We start from the raw sequence: 20370 nt of genomic DNA, 5'->3' as shown, positions 1-20370 counted from the left end.
CCGCTCCCCGACAACCCCCGCCCCACCCCCGCTCCGGCCCCGCCCTCCTCGCCCAAGCCCCGCCCCCGCTCCGGCCCCGCCCTCCTCGCCCAAGCCCCGGCCCCTGCCCTCGCGTCGCCACGTGACGGGAAGCAGCTGATGGCCTCTCCGGGCGGCGGCGGGCTCGGCGGGGCCGGGGCCGGGGCTGGGGCGGGGGCCGGAGGAGCGGGGGCCGGGGCCGGGGCGGGGGCCGGGGCGGGGGCCGGGGCGGAGGCCGCGGCGGGGGCGGCGGCGGCGGCGGAATGAGGGCCCGCGGCCCGGGGGGCTGAGGCGCCGCCTGCCGCGGCCGCGCGTCCTCCATGGAGGCCGGAGGTGAGTGGGGCCGGGGCCCGGCCGGGCTCGGGGCGGTGCGGGCTCGGCCGCGGAGGGGACGCGGGGGCGCCGCCGGGCCGGGCGGCGGGGCGGGGCGCGGGGTGCGCGGCGCCCAGCTTTGTTTCACTTTCGCTGTCAGCGCCGCCGGCGGGACCGGGAGGACGGGCCTCGCGCGCCGGGGACCCCCACCCCGCACAGCAGGGTCCCGGGTGGGACGCGGGCGCGCCCAGCCCTCCCGGTGATGCCCGAGCGGTGGCTGCCGGGTGCCGCACGCGCAGGTCGGGGGGAGACGCGCTGCTCCTTACGCGCTGTGCGGTGGGGGACCCCCCTGACCCCCCCAAGTGTCAGCTTTACATTCACAAAATGGATAGAAAAATGCCTGCCTCCGTGGGCGGTTGGGAGCTTCCCAAACTTGCCTACTCGTAAACATGGGGTCTGGGGTCCTTATTTAAAAAACAAAAGTAAATGTAAGTCACACATAAAACATATGTGTAACATGTAATGTCTATATTCCGAGCCTTTCCCGGTGAAGAGGGGCTCGGGGGGGCCGGGTGGGGCCGGGTGCGGGTCCCCGGTGCGTGTGTGGCGGGTTGAGTGTAGGAGCCCGATGGTGAGGTCCGCTTGCCTCCGCCCGTGCCGGCAGCTGTCATCGGAGGCCAGTGTGGACCCGGGGAGCAGGCTGTGCCCCGGCCGCCCACGAACTTGTCACCTCCGTGGGGAGGGTGTCCCTGTGCAAAGGCCAAACCTCCAGGCGTGCCCCTCGTGCTCCCTCCCACCCACCTTCCCCCCCCCCAAGTGTGAAAACTGGGTGTGTGCTGGGGATTTATTGTGGGAGTCCCCACTCTCCCGTGCACCCCCATTCTTTCTTCTAGCAGCTCCCAGAGCAGCAGTTCTCAGGGGTCCAGGCCTGGGGCTCAGCGTGTGTTCCAGAACCTCATTGTGTTCTCCCTCCAGCGAAGTTCGCTTCCTCCCGCCCTGGCGGGTTCTGCGGTGGCCGCCCTGTGGGATAGGCCGGGGCTGTGGGTGGGAGGCTGGAACCCCAGGGTATCCCCTGGGGCGGTGTAACTTCTTTACCTTGGGAAGTGACATTTCTTTGTTTGCCGGAGCCAGGCATTCAGTGGGAGGTGTACAGGCAGCCCTCTGCCTTCCCGTCCAGATAAGGGCTTTCTCTCAGAGCCCGCTACCCACAGGGCGCTCTAAATGGCCTCACTGTTTGCCCGAATCTTACCTGAATCTTTTCATAGCTTCCGCTGTCATTTCCACTGACCCCCGAATGGTTAAATCTGAAAGTGATCTGGAGCTAGCCTCTCCTTTTAGCAAGAATCTGTTTCCAGTTCTAGGTTTTTCCTAATAACGGACCACTGTGTTTGGGGGTGTGAGCAGAGCTGTTGAGAGCTGCCAAGATACTGTTAAAAAAAAGAAAAGAAAAGCCCGAGAGTTTTGCATTCTTTGAAACTGAATAAAGCCTCTTGTGATGGGGTTACAATGGACAAGAGCTGGTATCTTCAGAGCAGTGGTTGGAGTTCATTTATTCATTCAACAAATATTTGCGCAGTACCTGCTCTGTGCTAGCACTGGCCGATAGAATGAAGTGTGAGTCACATATATAATTTAAAATGTCCCAATAGCTGCATAAAAAAGTGAAACAGGTGGAATTAATTTTAGAACTCTGTCAGTCCAACATGTCTAAAACGTCATTTCGATATGTCATCATGATTAATATATTTTAGATTTTTTTTGTGTGTGTTAGGACTTCAAGATAAGATGTATATTATATACATAATCTTGGTTTGGACTTGCCACCTGTTAATTGGTCCGTAGCCAGGTGTGGCTAGCGGTTACTGTACTGGACAGCACAGCCCGATAGCAGTGAACAGATAAGTTTGGGCTGGGGTGGGGAAGAGATGGACAATAAATACATAAAAATGACAAGGGCCATCAAGAAAAGATAGATGAACGATAGTTATAAAGAAAATTGAATGGAGTGAGAGGAAAGTGACTGGGTCAGTTTATTTTTTAAAAGATATATTATTGATTTTGGAGAGGAAGGGACAGAGGGAGAGACTGAGAAAGAGAAAGAAGAGAAACATCAGTGATGAGAGAGAATCATTGATTGGCTGCTTCCTGCGAACCCCACACTGGGCTTCGAGCCCACATCTCGGGCGTGTGCCCTAACCAGGAATTGAACCAAGACCTCCTGCTCCATAGCTCGACACTCAACTACTGAGCCACACCGGCCGGGCTTAACTGGGCCACTTTAGATTATGAGGCCAGGAGGCTTCTGAGAAGGCGACATCACCCAGCCCTGAAGGGTGAGATGGAACAGCCAGGCAAAGCTCTGGGGCCCGCCAGGCAGTGTTTCCCAGGCCGGAGGTCTGCAAACTGCGGCTCGCAAGCCACATGCGGCTCTTTGGCCCCTTAAGTATGGCTCTCCCACAAAATACCATGTGTGGGCGCGCAGGTACAGTGCGATTGAAACTTAGTGGCTCATGGTTTTCGGCTAGCCACACTCGCATGTGGCTCTCCAGCCGAGGTTTGCCGACCACTAATCTAATGTAATGCTCCTGAGGCACGACAAATTGCCTTGCTTTTCTGCTGCCTGGAGTCATTGCTTCCGTCTCCGTGTTAAGGCAATCTCCTTTCACAGACAAGGCCCGTCATAAATATCTTTACCTTCAGCCTGTGTCCACACCCATCCCAGTGTTTAATTAGAAAACCCTGGTCTTTTCCCCAAGAAGGGCCACGGCAGGTGCAATCCCAGATGAAGCTAGATGCCCTGGGCGCGGGTTTGTAAGCTCTGCACTAATTACGGCTTTCTTTCCCAGCAGCCAATGGGCGTTGGGGCCCAGACTCCCCCTTCAGAATTTCCTTCGTTCTAGAATTGAAGAAGAGACAGGAGTCCCTGGGTTCTTTCTTCTTTTAGCTCCTGGATTCCTGAGCCTAAAATAGCAAGAATTAAATCCTCAAATCACAGAAATAGAGTGTGAAATCTGGGAATGGCTCATGTTTAAGAAGCATTTCATGTGAAATGTTTGGCACAGGCATCATCATAGTTTAGGGGCACCATTTTATTTATATTTAAGGAGGTATATCATGTATATTTGTTCAACAAATATGTACTGCCTGCCTGTTCTCTGCCAGGAACTCTGCCAGGAACTGGGGATACACATACAAGGTCCCTGCTCCCATGCAGTTGATGTCCTAGTTGGGGAAGATAGTTAATAATCAAATTAGTGATTGTGCTGTAAAGAAGTGGGAAGCCCTCGCCGGTTTTGCTCAGTGGATAGAGCATCGGCCTGTGGACAAGGGTCCCAGGTTCGATTCCAGTCAAGGGCACTTGCCCGGGTTGCAGGCATGACCCCCAGTAGGGGGTGTGCAAGAGGCAGCTGATCAATGATTCTCATCAATGCTAGCTCTCTTTCCCTCTCCCTTCCTCTCTGAAATAATAATAATAATAATAAAATTCTAAAAAAAAAAAAAAAAAAAGAAAGAAAAGTGAGAGGTTGTGAAGGAGACTGTCTTGAGAGGTCAGAGAAGATCTCTCTAAGGAGCTACCATTTAAGCTGAGACCTAAATGAGATAAGGCACCAGCCACGGAGGCATTCCTGTGGATGAGAGTAGCTGGTGCAAAGGTCCTGGGGTTGGAACTAATGGAGCCCCGAGAAGGTGTGGGAGAAGGCTAGTTTGTATGCTAGAGCCAGGAGCAGGAGGAGAGCTCTAAGCCCAGGTGGGAAACAAGACAGGGCCAGTTTCTGAAGGACTCTTAGGGTAGGGTGAGGAGTTTGTATTTCATTCTAAGAGAGATTGAAGCGGATTACTTTGGAAGGTGAGGAGAATGGATGGTAGGGCCCGGAGCGGGGGCTAGGAGAGCAGTTGGAAGGCTGCTTAGTGAGAGATGATGATGTTGCATAGATTAGAATAGTAGCCATGGAGATGAAGGGGAGTTAGGTTTGCCAAGTCTCTTGGAAACAGATTTGATAGAACTTGCTAATGGATTTGGATTGGGAGGTGAAGAAAAGAGAAAAATCAAGGATGACCCCTTTTCATATTTGCTGTCTCTTACTCTGTGGTTCTGTATGTTTTAAATCCGAAACAGAGCTCTTAATGTTATGCAGCAATCCTGCAACAGCTCCCTTTTTTTAAAAAAAAAAAAAAACAACATACAGGATGGCTGGTGTGCATGTGGAGGAAGTGAACCCTGTGCAAATACAGTCCGGATGGAATAATGAGATTTGTCATTGTCCATGTCATTTAGTGTTGTGCACATACGGGGTCTCAGCCTCGGCACTGCTGACATTTTGGGCTGGAAAATTCTTCATGTGGGGGCTGACCTCTGCATTGTAGGATGCTTAGCAGCACCCATGGCCTCCACCCATTACATAGCAGTACTACCACCCCCTCCCTCAGTTATAACAACAGAAGTGTCTCCAGACATTGCCACGTGTCCGGGGTGTGTGTGTGTGTAAAATTACCCCCGTTGAGACCCCCTGGGCTACATGTAGGAGGCTCTAACAGGTTAGGGCTGTGGCACCGTAAGGAAATATCTGGAAGGAGCTGTTGCAGGATTGCTGCATAACATTAGAGATCTGTTTCGGATTTAAAACACACAGTAAAACATTCTTGTCATTTAACACTCACATCGGGAGGAATATGCTTCTACAGAAAAATGATGATATAAATGAATGTATACGAACACAAATTTCTAGGAGGAATTACTGGGGCCTGTACGAACACCGGTTTAGATTTAATGTTTTAAAACCTAGATTTACATACAGAACCTCAGGGGATGAATATAAAGGAAACTTCCTTAAATAGCAAAGCCACTAAAGCTTTGATATGATTATGTGCACTTATATATGCACCTTTACCATCTGTTTCATTGAGTCCAAGATATGCATCATATTGGCCGGTGTGTCACTGAGAAAAAAGACACTGCCTTGTAACTGTGAGACGTCATACTTGTCAGACATCCCCTGACTTCATGGCAGTCACAGTGTGAGAAGACATAAAGATGTGTCCTAGACTCTATCAACTATGGGTGTTAAATTAGTCTCTATCTGGTAACAGCTATAAAAGGGTCAAAGTCTCAGGACTGTTCAAGTGGAACATACACATCAAGAAGTGACCTCATGCAGGAGGGAAGCCAGTTATTATATTAGTATGTGTCACCGTTGCACATCATCCTGGTCAGAAAATCTATTCCGAGGGCCTTTACCTTACGAGCTTCACCAGCCACTGAGCCTTCCCGTGGAGAGGAGATGTAACCAGGGGCTGCCCTCCCGTCACTGACTCCCCACGAGGCGCTGGACTAGGCCCGCAGACACAGAGATGAGCTCGTCTTGCTGTTTCGAACAAAGATGCTTACATTCGGAGGGGGAGGGAGAGGGGAATTGGCTATTACAGGAGAGAAGAAATAAGCAGAGGAGGACTTATTTCTGCTCTGATCATGTGAGATCAGGGTTTGCTTCCCAGTTATTAATCTAGGTGGGATTCTCAAAAGCAGAAAAGGAGTCCAGCTGTGAAGGAGCATGAGCTACTCAGGGCATGAGCCTGGTCTAAGCAGAGGAAGCAGGGCAAGGGCTGAACATTACATTTCAGTCTTGATGGTGGGGGGTGGGAGTGGCCAGGGGTGGGGCGGGGGTTGGGAGTGAGTTTCAGATAACCCTTTTCTCCCGGGAGCGGGTTCTTTGGAAGAGAATTTAAATACATTTGAAAGCCGCCTAATCTGCCCCATCTAGCTCAGCCTTGCCCGGTCTAGTCCTGATCTGGCCCTCTCCTGTCTTCCTCTTCAGGCATTCATGGGAAAGGAGGCCTCTGGTCACTGGGGTTACCCTTCCAAAGGTTACTGAGTCATGGTTAACCAACAGAGGGGCGTGCCAGAGCTGAGTAACGGCACTGGAATGTGGCCTTTGGCTACTGTTACTGCCCCGGTCACTTAAGGGACAGTTCCCTCCCAGAGCCTGCCCCAGCCTGGCGAGACGGTGGCTCTCGTGGCGAGACAGTGGCTCTCGGCTCTGAGTCAGGGCGGTGAGGAGGGCAGTGAGAGTGCGTGTCTGAAGCATGCTCTCTCCGGTCCCAGAGGAACCGCTGCTGCTGGCCGAACTCAAGCCCGGGCGCCCCCACCAGTTCGATTGGAAGTCGAGCTGTGAAACCTGGAGTGTCGCCTTCTCCCCAGACGGCTCCTGGTTCGCGTGGTCTCAAGGACACTGCATCGTCAAGCTGATCCCCTGGCCGCTGGAGGAGCAGTTGTAAGTACTCTGGCAGCCCGAGTGCCGAGGAACGTGAGCGCTTTATTCAAGCCGCTGCCCACCCCGGGTCTCCCTGCCCAGAGCAGGAGAGGGGACACGGCAGGACAGCTCGGGAACCCCTCATCGGGCTCCTGAGCCCCACATGCAGGATGTGGGAAAACTAATTCCATTGAGATTATGTGAGCCCCCCGTTTTTTAAAACAGATTCATTGAGCTATAACTTACCCACCATACAATTTGCTCATTTAGAGTGTATCTATCACCATGGTTAATCTTAGAACGTTCTCATTACTCATAAAAGAAACCCCATATCCCTAAGCTGGCACCCTCCAAACCCCTCTACTCATCAACCCTGAGTAGCCACTAATCTTCCTGTTGTCATAGGTTTGCCTATTCTGAACATTTCATATCCATCAGTTAACACGTAGATATTTTTGACTGGCTTCGTTCACAACATAATGTTTTCAGTCATTTATGATGATGCATGTATCAGTGCTTTATTTTCTGTCATTGCCAAATATCCCATTGTATGGAGAGAACCACGTGTTGTTTATACATTTACCCACTGGTGGACCTTTGGGTTGTTTTGTCCTCTGACTTTTATGAGGAATGCTGCTGTGAACATTGCTTACAAGTCTCTGTGTGGACATGTTGTTCCCTGGCCCTTGGCGGTTCTTGGCGCAGGACAGATTTCACACACGAGCCTGGGTGACTGCGGGAACGTTTGGTAAAGCTGGGGTCGTGACACAGGAAAGGCCTCAGCACTGAGGAAGCAGCAGGAGAGCCTCGCGGGGCTGCCCAGCTCCGGGGGAAGTCAGCAGAAGGCGCCTTGGGACCAGGCTTAGGGGACTAGCCTCTGACGACTGAGCTGCCACTGCCCATTGCTCCTCAGGTGCAAGTCTTGTGGGTCTTTGGGGTGTAGGAGAGGCTCCTGGGGGGAAGAAGAGGAGGAAGAAGGGGAAGGGAATGGCAGGGGTGCTCCTAGACCAGCGGTCGCCAACTTTTCGGACCTCACGGACCACCAGTGCTCCATGGACCACCAGTTGGCGACCACGTCCCTAGACCAAAAGCACTCCCTGGTCCTTTGTCTTGAGACTTTACCTCTTTCTCAAAGGTGGGAAGGTCTCCGGCTGGTCTCTACAGAATACTCATCCATCTTCTAGGTGTGCCATCCGGGTTCCTGGTCTGGACTGATGGGTCCGTGTTAGGGCTGGGGGTTGTCAGTCACCGTGGCTGGTCCTGGTGTCCCCCACCTAGTTTGGCTGCTTTTCTTGGTCTGGAGCTGAAATACAACTGAGGCCTAGACGTTATTTCTACGAAGGTGACCTTCTGTAGCTACTGTAAATTACTTTGCTAGTTTGCTCAGCTAACTATTCTGTTTGTCCTGGTTTACTGGCCTATCTCAATACGATTTTATATGTTTTCTGTGTTTAACTGTTTGAGGAACTATCAGATTTTTTCAAAGTGGCTGTACCATTTTACAATCCCACCAGCAGTGTGTGAGTTTAAAAAGTGTTTCACACCCTCCCCAACACTTGCTATTGCCAGTCTTTGATTATAGCATGGCCATCCAGGTTGGTACGAAATGGCATCTTATTGTGGTTCGATTTGCATTTCCTTGATGGGTACTGATGTTGAGCATCTTTTCATGTGCTTATTGGCCCTTTGTATATCTGCTTTGGAGAACTGTCTCTTCAGATCCTCTGCCATTTTAAAATCGGGTATTATCTTTACATTATCTACCACGTTTAGTTTCTGATTTTTTTCGTTCTTTGGGCTGGACAGGTCCCAGTGTCAGAAAGCTGTGAGCCCCCAGTCAGGTGGCCCAGCATTTGCATTTTTTCATTTGTCCCAGGGTAACTCTGTCTGCATTTATGTATTCTGCCAATATTGGTTGCAAATCTTCTTTGCCTAAAACTGAGGTAGGGGCGAGAATCCTAAATAACTCAAACACAGCCTGTGCCCTTAAGGGTTTCATTTGTTTTGCTTTAGGCTTTTCTTATAAATTGTCTATTAGATTTAAGTCTTTTAGAAGTTTAGTCTGAAATATGTTGCCTTGAGAATAGGTAAAGCTGATGAGAGTTTGCTGAGATTGGTACTCTGTACACTGTTGGGGTCAAGGGCATAAACTTGTGCACTTTCTGGAAGGAAGTCTATTTGACAATAGACTTCAAAGACCTTAAAAATGTCCTTCCAGTCATTAGGACTCTCAGAAATGGGCTCATCTATTTACATGCACTGATTTTCATCATAAAATTAATTATGCAGTATTTAAAAATCAGAAATAGCTACAAATTGGGTGATGAGAGAATGGTTAAAGACATTGTGTCATCTATATATATAAAACCCTAATATGCAAATAGGCCGAATGATGGAACAACCAAACAACTGGTCGGTATCACATGCACTGACCACAGAACATGGCAGGGGTTGGCAGCAGGTGGCCAAGTGGGGAACATGGTGGGTGTCAACCATGGTGGGATGGTGGAGCAGGTGAGCAGGGGCACCAGACCAAGGCAGGGCGCCAGGCAAGCCTTTGGTGGTTACTGAAAATTCTTGCTCCCGTGCATTGTGGTTCTGCCTGGCATTGCTGCCAACACCAGAGCCACTGCTCGCAACCACTGCTGGCACCGGACTCTGGTTCGATCACTCCGTGCCGTCAGTGGGTGTGAGCGGCTGCTGCCAGCCCCAATCGCCCCTCAGGGCTTCTCCACTTCCCTTTGCTCCTGAGGGGCCATCAAGGCAGCAGCTGCCACTTGCACTCACCAAGCCACTCGCACTCACCAACGGCGCCGGCCCCAGTTACTCCACACGGGGGAGCAGCGGCTGTGGTAGCGGGGCTGCCAGCAGACAGGAGACGGGGGGCTGTGGCAGGAGGGGCCGGGTGGGGGAACAAAGGATGGGCCACGCTGTGCCCACCACAGCCTCGCATCCCAGAGTTCTTTTCAAGGTGCTCGAATTCGTGCACTGGGCCCCTAGTTTTTATATATTTTAGCAGCTGTCAAAGATTGTGTGTATTTTTTTTTAAATAAATCTTTATTGTTGAAAGTATTACATATGTTCCTTTTTCCCCCCATTGCCCTCCCACCCACCTCTCCCCCAAGCCTTTACCACTCTGTTGTCTGTGTCTCTGGGTTATGCATATATGCATATGAGCTCATTGCTTTCTCTCTTACCCCCTCCACCCTCCTGTGCCTTCCCTCTGAGGTTTGAATCTGTTTGATGCTTCTATGTCTCTGAGTCTGTTTTTGTTTATTGTTTAATAAGTGGGCATTCTTGTTATTTTATTGATGGCTTCTTGTTGTGCAGAGGCTCTTTATTTTGATGTAGTCCCATTTGTTTATTTTCTCCTTAATTTCCATTGTCCTAGGAGATATATCCGTAAACATTGCTACAAGAGATGTCTGAGATTTTGCTGCCTATGTTTTTTCTAGGATTTTTATGGTTTCACATCTAACTGGTCTTTTACCCAGTTTAAATTTATTTTGGTGTATGGTGTAAGTTGGTGATCTAATTTCATTTTTTTGCATGTATCTGTCCAATTTTCCCAACACCATTTATTGAAGAGACTGTCTTGACTCCTTTTGTCAAATATTAATTGAGCATAATGACTTGGGTCAATTGCTGGGTTCTATGTTCTGTTCCATTGGTCTATATGCCTGTTCTTATGCCAGTACCAGGCTGTTTTGAGTTCGGTGGCTTTGTAGTGTAACTTGAAATTGTGATTCCTCTGAGATCCTGGCTGCGAGGCGGAGCGGTGGGGCCCACTTGTTAGGACCGAGTGTTGAAGAAGAATGAGAAAGGAAGAGGGTCAGGTGCTCAGTGGGTCCTGAGTAGCTCTGTGGGTTCTTTCTCTCCGTTGACTATCCTGCCGGCTGGAGTAAACGATAGAGCCTTGTTAATTGGTTGGAACATAGCGAGTGAAGGCAGAAGTCAGTGTGTACCGAGCTAAGTGTACAAAGGAGAGCTGCAGGTGGATAGTGCGGCGCTTGGTGCTGTCCTAGCGCCACCTCTGCAGGGTGCCTTCTTTGCTGGGGGGGGGGGGGGGGGGAGGAAGCCGAGTGCGCTTTCCTTTCACACGCCGAAACCCCAGAGGACTGTACCCCCAGGCTGCCCCCCATGGCAGGGCTGTCCCGGAGGGGCTGACCCAGGCCAGGGAAGCCTCTGTTACCCGGATTCTAAACAGGAAAGTCACACCAGAGTTCACCGAGGCCCAGTTTGTTCCTGGGATTTTCAAGCCTTAGATGCCCCCGGCGAAAAGTGGGTAGACGGGTGAGTTGCATCCTCATTAAGAATGCTCTCCTTCCCCAGCATCCCTAAAGGGTTCGAAGCCAAAAGCCGGAGCAGCAAAAATGACCCGAAGGGGCGAGGCAGCCCGAAGGAGAAGACGCTGGACTGTGGGCAGATTGTCTGGGGCCTGGCCTTCAGCCCATGGCCTTGTCCACCCAGCAGGAAGCTCTGGGCACGCCACCACCCCCCGGGGCCAGACGCCTCCTGCCTGATCCTCGCCACGGGACTCAACGACGGGCAGATCAAGATTTGGGAGGTGCAGACAGGTAGGTGGTTTCTGGCTGGCACAGGTCGGGGAGGCTCGTGTGCATGTCCTCACGGGGGGCTCGAAGGGCCCAGCCCCCAGCTGGCGGAGGTGCGGCTGTGCGGGCAGGCCAGTGCCGTCTCCCCCTGACCGAGCGCTCCCACTGCCCTGCCAGGGCTCCTGCTTTTGAATCTTTCCGGCCACCAAGACGTTGTGAGAGATCTGAGCTTCACGCCCAGTGGCAGCTTGATTCTGGTCTCCGCGTCTCGGGACAAGACTCTGCGCATCTGGGACCTGAATAAACATGGTATGGAGGTGATGGGACTCCTGGGGAACTCTCACAATACTGTGTGTGCCCTTCCCAATGGACCTGTGTCATTGGTACCCAGAATAGCGTTACTCCTCCTTTTTTCTATTATTGTTTCTTAGGAGCCTTTTCAGACATTTCTTTCCTGATCACTCCCCCCTCATCCCTTGAAGATTTAAATTCTGTATATCTGTCTATTGATTGAGTACGTATTTATACACTGTAAGGAAAAAACAGATTTTAAAAACCAACAGAACCAGTTTTTGCCATTTTTGCTATCGCCTTTATTGAAAATCCCGTCATGGAGAATGCCTTTCTCGCCATGGCATCGCTGACATTTTGGGCTGCAAATGTCTTTGTTATGGGCTGTGCATCCTACACAGTCGTGACAACCAACATGTGCCCAGACATTGCCCGTTCCCCGTGGAGGGCACAGTCTCCCCGGTTGAGAACCGCTGATCTAGAGGAAGCCATCCTCCGTGGGCACTTCCTGTTGGAAATAAAGTTTCTTGTGAAGTGGAATCGAGGTCCAGCAGAATCCTCTCAGGCTCGTGGGGTCAGCTTTTATAAGTTCTGCCTTGAACAGAACTAGATAGAGGAGCAGCCCAACCAAGAGCTCCGCCGTCTCTGGAAAGTGACTGAGGGAAGGAATTTTCTGCTGCCCACCCAGGTCACTTCTGCCCACCCAGGTCACTTCTGCCCACCCAGGTCACTTCGGCCCACCCAGGTCATTTCTGCCCACCCAGGTCACTTCTGCCCACCCAGGTCACTTCTGCCCACCCAGGTCATTTCTGCCCACCCAGGTCACTTCTGCCCACCCAGGTCACTTCTGCCCCCCAGGGTGGGCAGCGGAGGCTGGAGGGAGGTGGAGAGAGGAAGTGGTGATGCGGGCAGTTCCTGAAGAGACACACTCACCCTGATCATGCAAAGCCACGGCTGTTCCCCAGACCGTGGGAGGGCCCTGTCTGCTTCCCTCTTGGAAAGGAGCCCAGTCGTCTGTCCAGACAGCCGAGAAGGTGCTGTCCTTTCCTCACCTGAGGCCCCTGGTCACTAGGAGAACTCTGGACGGTTCCTTCCCGTTCCCGTGGGACCCAGTCACACAATCCAAGCCGGCCTGCTGACCGGGAGGGCCATTCAAAGGCAGTGCCATTGCTGTTGTGTGTCCAGAGGCAGCTTGCCACCATTGAAGGAAGGTTCTTGAACGGGCTTTGAAAGTCACGTGGTGGTTGGGAAGCTGCAGGTGACACAGTGGGCAGAATGAACCAGAACAGTTATTAGGGCTTTTCAAAGAGGAGGGGAAATGCACGTTCCCAGATACTGGGCCTTGCCCTACATGACGTGCCTTAATTTATTCAACACTTACAACCTCCGGGCAGGTGTGCTGTTCTTGTTTGATAGCTGAGAAACCATGACTGACTTTGAAAAATATATATTTATCCACATCCATAAATTTATAAATGACCATATATACTTTTGTGTGTGTGTGTGTGTGTTTAAATTTCTTTATTGAATATGGTGTTACATATGTGTCCTTATTCCCCCATTACCCCCACAACCCTTCCCCCCTCATGCCCTCACCCCCCTGTTGTCTGTGTCCATTGGTTAGGCTCATATGCACGCATACAAGTCCTTTGGTTGATCTCTCCCCCTTACCCTCACCCTCTCCTACCTTCCCTCTAAAATTTGATGGTCTAATCGATATGTTTCTGTCAACCATATATATTCTTAAAATTACACACACACACACACACACACACACACACACGCGCGCGCGCGCGCGCACACATACCCATTTTTTTTTCCTGCTCTGGCTGGGGTTTTCAGTGGTTAGAACATTGGCCTGAATACTGGCAGGTCTTAGGTTTGATTCCTGGTCAAGGTCACATACTTGGGTTGTGGGTTTGCTCCCTGCCCGATTAGGTGTCGGGACACATGTGGGAGGGAACCAGTCCATGTGACTCTCTCAACATTAATGTTTCTCTCTTCCCCCCTATCCTCTTTCCCTTCCACTCTCTCTGAAAAGCAATGGGGAAAAAATCCTCAGGTGAGGATTAACAAAACAAAAAAAAATTGTTTAATTTTTTTATTTTTTATTTTGGCTTGATTCCTGCCCATGCCAGCCTTGCCATCTCTCTAATTGTCCTATCTGTTGAATTCCTCCATAATCCCCCTATAATCTTGCGTAGCCCATGCTAAGAGTCTTCCATATTTCTTTCCATGTTTTGCTTACACTTGTATGATCCTATTCGGACAATCACACTCTTACATTTATGGGGTTTGGAGTCATTATGTTTCACAAGAATGAAATCATAGTCTTCACATTTTTTTCTGAATCTTGTTTTTCCATTAAAGATACTCCATGGGAAATCTAGATTCTTAATTTAATAGGAATTAACAGGGTGGATCTACCTGTTACACTCCTTTTTAAAAATTTTTTATTAATATATTTTATTTTTTACAGAGAGAAAGAGAGAGGGATAGAGAGTTAGAAACATTGATGAGAGAGAAATGTTGATCAGCTGCCTCCTGCACACCCCCTACTGGGGATGTGCCCGCAACCAAGGTGCATGCCCTTGACCGGAATTGAACCTGTGACCCTTGAGTTCGCAGGCCGACGCTCTATCCACTGAGCCAAACCGGTTTGGGCTCCTGTTACACTCTTTATTTACTCATTTCCCTATGGATGAGCATTTTGTTTTTTTCAAAAACTGAAACCTGGAGAGATTACGTGAGAAGTTCAGGATTGTGTGCTAAGTGCACAGTGGAGCCAGGTGCAAGCCCACGTTTGCCTCACTCGAGCAGCGGGGAGGGTGCTCACTCAGGGAAGGGGAGGACGTGGAGTGGGAACCTTGTGAGGAGGGGAAACCATCACAGAGAGAAGTGAAGATGCACTCAGATTTGGAAGGATGCTTCCAAGTATAATAGAGGTGGTGGGGGGCTGGAAAAGAACGTCCTTTGTTATCAAAGGGATCTATCGGACCTGATCTGTCTACACCGTTTATCCTGATGATCCCGTGGAGTTTGGTGTAATGGGGGGGAGTGATTTCCTTTGGGTGTTAGAATATTATATGAATAGATTTCATATTTAAATGACAGGTTTTGTCATACTTCTTCCTCTGCATTAAAAAGTGGGCGGTGGCACTCAGTTGATAGCGGGGTGGGTGGCCCATCACGCCCTTCCTCAGTCTTCCTGCTCGTGGTGTGAGCAGCTCACTGTCTGCCCTCTGTCCGCCAGGTAAGCAGATTCAGGTGTTGTCGGGCCACCTGCAGTGGGTGTACTGCTGCTCCATCTCCCCGGACTGCAGCATGCTCTGCTCTGCGGCTGGAGAAAAGTCGGTAAGTCTCACACATCGGGTGCCATTTCCTCTGTTGTGTTAGTTCAGCAAGAGCTGGGGGGGTTTGTAGCCACCTTGTGTATGAGATGGTGTCTCAAACCCTGCCTCCTGCATACCGCCCTTTCCATTGGCACTTCGACATGAGCCAGAAGAGGAGGTAAGTTTATGTAGATCGCCACCTTCATTGGAGGCCTGTTTGTCTTTACAAATGGAAAAGGGGTGCTTTTTAAGTTTCTTTTCCCCTCAGAGAGTCTATGATTTTAAAAGTTGCAACCCATGTATGGGCCCAGATTTCCTTTGAACCATGTAGTTTATAGCAACCTAATTAGGATTTTCACTCCAGATTATAAAATGTACAGCTACTTATTGAACTTCGCCCTGCCATCCTGCCTGTTGTTTTAAAGAAGCATTAGAAACCCAGGGATACTTTGGGACAGTTTTGCATGGAGTGGTTTGCTGTGGTTGACTCGGGGAAGTTAAGAATTCACTATTTGGTGCGGCCCAGGTGGTTAATCATTCATTCGAGGTCTGGAACTATGTGAAAGTGCGAGTTTTCTTAAAGGAAGGAAAATAAAACCCTATTTATAATGACTGTCGGGAAGGTGTAAAGTGATGAGCTGTGTCCGATGTGCAGCGGTGGGGGCCGGTTTCCATGGTCCTGTGAGCACAGAGGGTGTGAAACAGTGCGGCAGCTGCAGGCGTGGGCAGGCCTGGAGTTCACTCTGGCTCCGCTTTTGGTAGTAAACGCAAGGACAGCTGGCATGGGGCTGAGGTCTCCCTCCACACGGGCTGCGTGTTTGCAGACAGAGCTCAGGAGCGGAACTGGGACGCTTCTCCTGACCCGTTAGCTGGCAGTCTCCCTGAGGTGGCCCGGTTTGCTCTCCTTAAGGCTCACTCTTCCAGCATGTCCGTTGGCTAGGCACCTTGAGAAGTGGAGCTATCATTTTATGTAAGCCTCTGTGACACATTCTGGAAGAGCTAGAGAAACGGGTGGGGAACGGGTCTTTCTCGGCCATGAGGCCCGACGTGGGCACTGCTCACATTCTCATACTGTGTTTCTGCCTCTAACCAGGCCCCTGTCGCTTTCCACAGGTCTTCCTCTGGAGCATGCGGTCCTACACGTTAATCCGGAAGCTAGAGGGCCACCAAAGCAGTGTTGTCTCTTGTGACTTCTCCCCGGACTCTGCCTTGCTTGTCACGGCTTCTTACGACACCAACGTGATCATGTGGGACCCTTACACTGGCGAGCGGCTGAGGTCACTCCAGTAAGGACCCGGACCCCTGCTTACGGCTTCCTTGTGGGGTGACTGATGAGAAGCCTGCTGGATGAGACAAGTCCCTTTTAGAGTCAGGGCACGGGAGGGGCATCCTGGGTAAAAGACACAGATTCAGTGCTTATTCTAAGGCTGGTGTACTGTAGTGCTTTCTTGTCAATTAAGTTCTGAAATTAGACCCAAGTGCCTTCAGCTCTCCTGCTAAGTGAGACTCTACTTTGGATTCAGCATTAAGAAACCTCAAAGTGACTCTCTTTTTCCATTTACTAATAACTGTAGTAACAAGTTCAGAACGGTCCTTTTATCGAAACTGCTAGTTCCATTATGAATTTTCATGTTCTCACAAATTTGGTCTATTTTTCTCCTTTATCTCTGTTGTTTTATGAAGCGAATAATAGGTAGGCCTATAATTATCATGTATCTTAGCCTAAAAAAGACTTTCGGTGTGTCCGTGGCATTCAAGTGAGGGCTGACTTACTTTGCATAAGGAAACTGGCACAGCTTTTCAGCCCCCTCTGCAGCCACTCGGAGCCTTAGTAAATGCACTTTTCTCCAGTCTTCTTTTCTAGTCCGCAAGTCCCAAGGTTTCCCATATGGGGCACAAGATGCGTCCTGAGCCTTTTCATAGCCAGGTAGTTTGGCCTCCTGCTGGGGATGAAGGTGAAGGGTGAGGGATGGCCATCAGCCCTCACTGTCCCGTTTCTTTCTCCTCAGCCACACCCAGCTCGAGCCCCCCATGGATGACAGTGACGTCCACATCAGCTCCCTGAGGTCTGTGTGCTTCTCGCCAGAGGGCTTGTACCTGGCCACTGTGGCGGATGACAGGTAACAAGGGCGCGCTCGCGCGTCATTGCAGCGTTCCCCAGGCGTCTGGCCCCGGTTTGCTAACGTGCAAACGTGCTTTTCCTTCTCATGCAGGCTCCTCAGGATCTGGGCCCTGGGACTGAAAACTCCAATTGCGTTTGCTCCTATGACTAATGGTCTCTGCTGCACATTCTTCCCACACGGTGGAGTCATTGCCACCGGGTACGTATCTGCCAGCGGCGGGCAGCAGTTTCTGCTGAGTATGCCATGCAGCTTTTTACGGAAAGAAAGCATTTATAATTTTCCTGCCTGCGAGGAAGGCTTTAAGGAAATTCAAGATTACATAAAACTCTAATAACCTATTCTGCCAATATAGGTTATCATTTGTTAATACTTAATTTCAGTGTAATTAGAGTTACAATTCATGACAACGCATGATGCAGAATTTACATGGAAATCCTTCCCGGCAGAGACCAGCTTTCAGGGACCGTCTGTAATTCAGTAGGTGGCGTCCGTCCTTCTGTTGAACTCACAGGATGACTGAGCAAGGCTGGGCTAGCAGAGAGAGCACTTAGGTGGCAGAGGTGTCTGGAGTTCTCATAATCCTCGTAGGTAGCAGCCTTAATTATTCAGCAGCACAGCTTTTACATCCATTTCAGCAGCCAGTGTTCCGTTTCACTCTCCGGAGGCTCCTGCTACTGCAGTCAGAGTAGAAACATTAGCATCCAGCACAGTGGAAACAGGTATTCCCAAGCCTGTCTGAATGCATGGCTTCTGTTTTGTTTCAGGACAAGGGACGGCCACGTCCAGTTCTGGACAGCTCCTCGGGTCCTGTCGTCACTGAAGCACTTATGCCGGAAAGCCCTCCGGAGTTTCCTCACCACCTACCAAGTGCTGGCACTGCCAATCCCCAAGAAAATGAAAGAGTTCCTCACGTACAGGACTTTGTAAGCAACGCCGCAAACACGCCTAGTCTCGCGTGTTTTCTCTGTGGCAGATACAGCTCCCTGGCGGAGGAGCAGCTGGGATTATGGGCCAAACGCCTGGTCTTGGATGGACAGTTTCTCTTGGGGATTGTGAACAGAATGTAGCAAAACCAGATTCCAGTGGCTCTTCTCCCCATGACATGTGACCGCCAGTCATAGAGGGGACTCCACTTTCATGGCCAGAGCCTTATCTGAAATCTCCAGCCCGCCGAGAAACAACAGTCTAGAATTCTCTCTGGTAGTTTGATTCAAAGTGCAGATAATGACGTTTTGGTAAGAGTTCTAGGCCTCTGTAGTGGCCAAGGGGTTTCAGCCCCTGTGCTGGGAGGTGTTGCTCCTGCCTCGCCAGGCTGCTTCAGCTTCTCTCCTCGTGTGTCAGAGTCGATGTTGGCGAGTCTCTCCTTCCTCTAGCTTCTGAGCAGCGGGCAAAGTTTTCATGGAGCAGGCTCTGGTGTGAGGTTATTAACCAAATTACAGGTGACTCAGGCTGTGCCCCTGACTAACACACTATAATTGGCTTTTTCTTTTTTTAAACAATGGTGTGCATGTGCAGACGACAAACTTATATGCCTGGTTACACGGGATTTACTCCTAAACTGCATGACTGTTACGATGGCTGAGCTGTTGGTTGTTTGCCTTTCATTAGCATATTTATTTGTATTTTCTGAACAGATGTTAAGGTACAATTGTGTTTTTCTTGATATCTAAAAACCATAGTACTGAAGCCGAACAGTTGTGAAGATGTCTCCTTAATTGTGTGAAGCGCTGGTGGTGTCATCACTTCAGCCGACATTCTCATGAACGAGGTCTAACTGCTGCTTCTCTTTATTGGACTTGTGAGCCAGTTTCAGCTCTAGCCCTCCACACACACAGCTCCTTAAGTTCTGTCCTCCTCCAGTGATGTAGCTGTCTAGTCAGGACACCTCCTTCAAACATAATCTGCCTTTGGAAAATTTAATATATTTTAAATAATTTTGAAAGAAATGCAACATTTTATCCTTTGGCTTTCTTACAAAGTGCGTTATGGAGGCCAGGGTCATATGAAATGTGTCAAAAAAGGAGAGAAATCTCTCCTCTACCACCTTGGTTGCTGAAGAAAACATTTCAAGATGACTCATGGAAGGAAAGAGTTAAAAGCTTTGGCTGTCTGTTTCATTTCTTCCATTAGGGAAAAAAAGTCCCCTTTAAGACAAGTGAGTGCAACAGGACTGCCGGGAATGGCCTGGGCAAGTTTTTAATTTTGAGGTTATCTTGCAAAATTGCGAATAGTGTGGTCTGGGAGGCTCAGTGGCTTCCTTGAGGCCCCGCGTAGCCATTCGCTTCCAACACTGCTGGCATCCTCGGGGAGCGAGTCCCACGGAGTGATGGGAAAACCGACTCCTTTAAAAAAACAGCCTCCGAAGCTGTGGCATCAGAGGTGAAAGTTCACACAGATACAAGTTGAATAAGTCAGTGTCTTTGTAACTAAGGAAAGAAGTCACTGTAACACAACCAACAAGAAAGCTGCTTTATTTTAATCTGACGAGTGATGAGTGCAGCACTGACTGCTGTAGTGAGCGGCCACCGGTCACCAGGCCTGTCCTTCCCAACGGCAGGGGTAGTCAGGCTCAATCTTGTGCCCCCTCCTCTTCCCCCGCCCCCTGTAGTAAGTACGCGAGTATTATACAACTTCTGGCCCCTGATGGCATAAAAATGAAAGTTTTCTCTCCTGTCCACCCACAATTAGGAACCTGCTAGTAAGTCCTCTGCTTCAAGAGGAGAAATAAAAAGACCAGTTTTGAAAGGAAAAGAATCGAGTCCATTTTATGAGTGTAACAGTTTGGGCCAGAAATCTGTTCACATCTGCTCTTGAAGTAGAGACAGTGTCACAGACTGTACGTGATTTTGGAGATGTTCTGTTTTTATCTTGAGTTGGAAGACACATGGGCCATGTTGGATCTGAAAGCCTTATAGTCCAAAGTGACCGGGAGTAGGCTAGCTTCCTGTCATCCAAGCAGCTAGAGGGGAAAGCCTTACAGTTGTCTTGGGTGACTGCCTTTATCCCCTGATGCGGGCAGCAGTTCGTCTCGTAACCAAGGCCCCTGTTCTCTAGTCGCTGCTGGGCCTGAGACCAGCAGATGGTCCTCAGCGCCTAGGCCTCAGAGATAATCAGGTCTCTGGTGACCTGAAAAGCTGCAATGAGGGAGCTCAGCTGGATCTTCTCGTTGGTGCCCACAGACAGTCTGTACCTAAAGGAAACCAAAAGGTGAGCGCAGAGAATACCACAGAGCAGCCCTCTGACAAGAAAAAAGATCAAAGACGGAGCATCTGAAGGCGGCGAGGAGGCAACAAGGATTCATCCTGGACGGCAGCCCTGTATGTGTCCTCAACACCATCATTTTCCCTCACCAATTGGAAGGAAAAAATTAAGTCTAAAAAAATGGTTAGCAGTGTTCTGAACTTCACTTTGTTCCAGCTCTCTAAAGATATGCAGAGTTCATGTGGTTAAGGGTTATTTCTTCACCTACAAAATGCACTGAGGAGTTATAATG

The 20370-nt window shown here is 50.0% G+C and overlaps 2 protein-coding genes across 4 annotated transcripts in view; one reads left to right on the top strand and one right to left on the bottom strand.

Moving 5' to 3' along the window:
- Positions 1 to 187: 187 nt before the first annotated feature.
- WSB2 (WD repeat and SOCS box containing 2) lies at positions 188 to 18569 on the top strand. 2 transcript variants are annotated; one of them, XM_084868331.1, is made up of 9 exons: positions 188 to 351; positions 6431 to 6599; positions 10911 to 11155; positions 11309 to 11440; positions 14676 to 14776; positions 15868 to 16040; positions 16764 to 16874; positions 16968 to 17075; positions 17642 to 18569. In XM_084868331.1, exons 1-9 carry the CDS (start codon positions 339 to 341, stop codon positions 17802 to 17804), a joined length of 1215 nt encoding a protein of 404 aa, XP_084724457.1. In that variant the 5' UTR covers positions 188 to 338; the 3' UTR covers positions 17805 to 18569. The 2 variants fall into 2 exon arrangements, with proteins under 2 accessions (XP_084724457.1, XP_084724456.1); XM_084868330.1 differs by having other exon boundaries at positions 305 to 351; positions 6144 to 6599.
- RFC5 (replication factor C subunit 5) overlaps positions 18358 to 20370 on the bottom strand; it is a 490240-nt gene continuing 488227 nt past the window's right edge. For both annotated transcript variants that reach the window (XM_084868365.1, XM_084868364.1), the window contains one exon: positions 18358 to 20067. In XM_084868365.1, coding sequence (XP_084724491.1) covers positions 19971 to 20067 — 97 coding nt within the window. In that variant the 3' untranslated portion in view covers positions 18358 to 19970. The remainder of the gene's footprint in view (positions 20068 to 20370) is intronic.

Source organism: Pipistrellus hanaki (assembly GCF_964339955.1).
Source record: "Pipistrellus hanaki genome assembly, chromosome: 19".
NCBI classification, from domain to species: Eukaryota; Metazoa; Chordata; class Mammalia; order Chiroptera; family Vespertilionidae; genus Pipistrellus; species Pipistrellus hanaki.
Note: the sequence above shows the minus strand (reverse complement) of the source record. Positions and strands in the feature narration are given on the sequence as shown.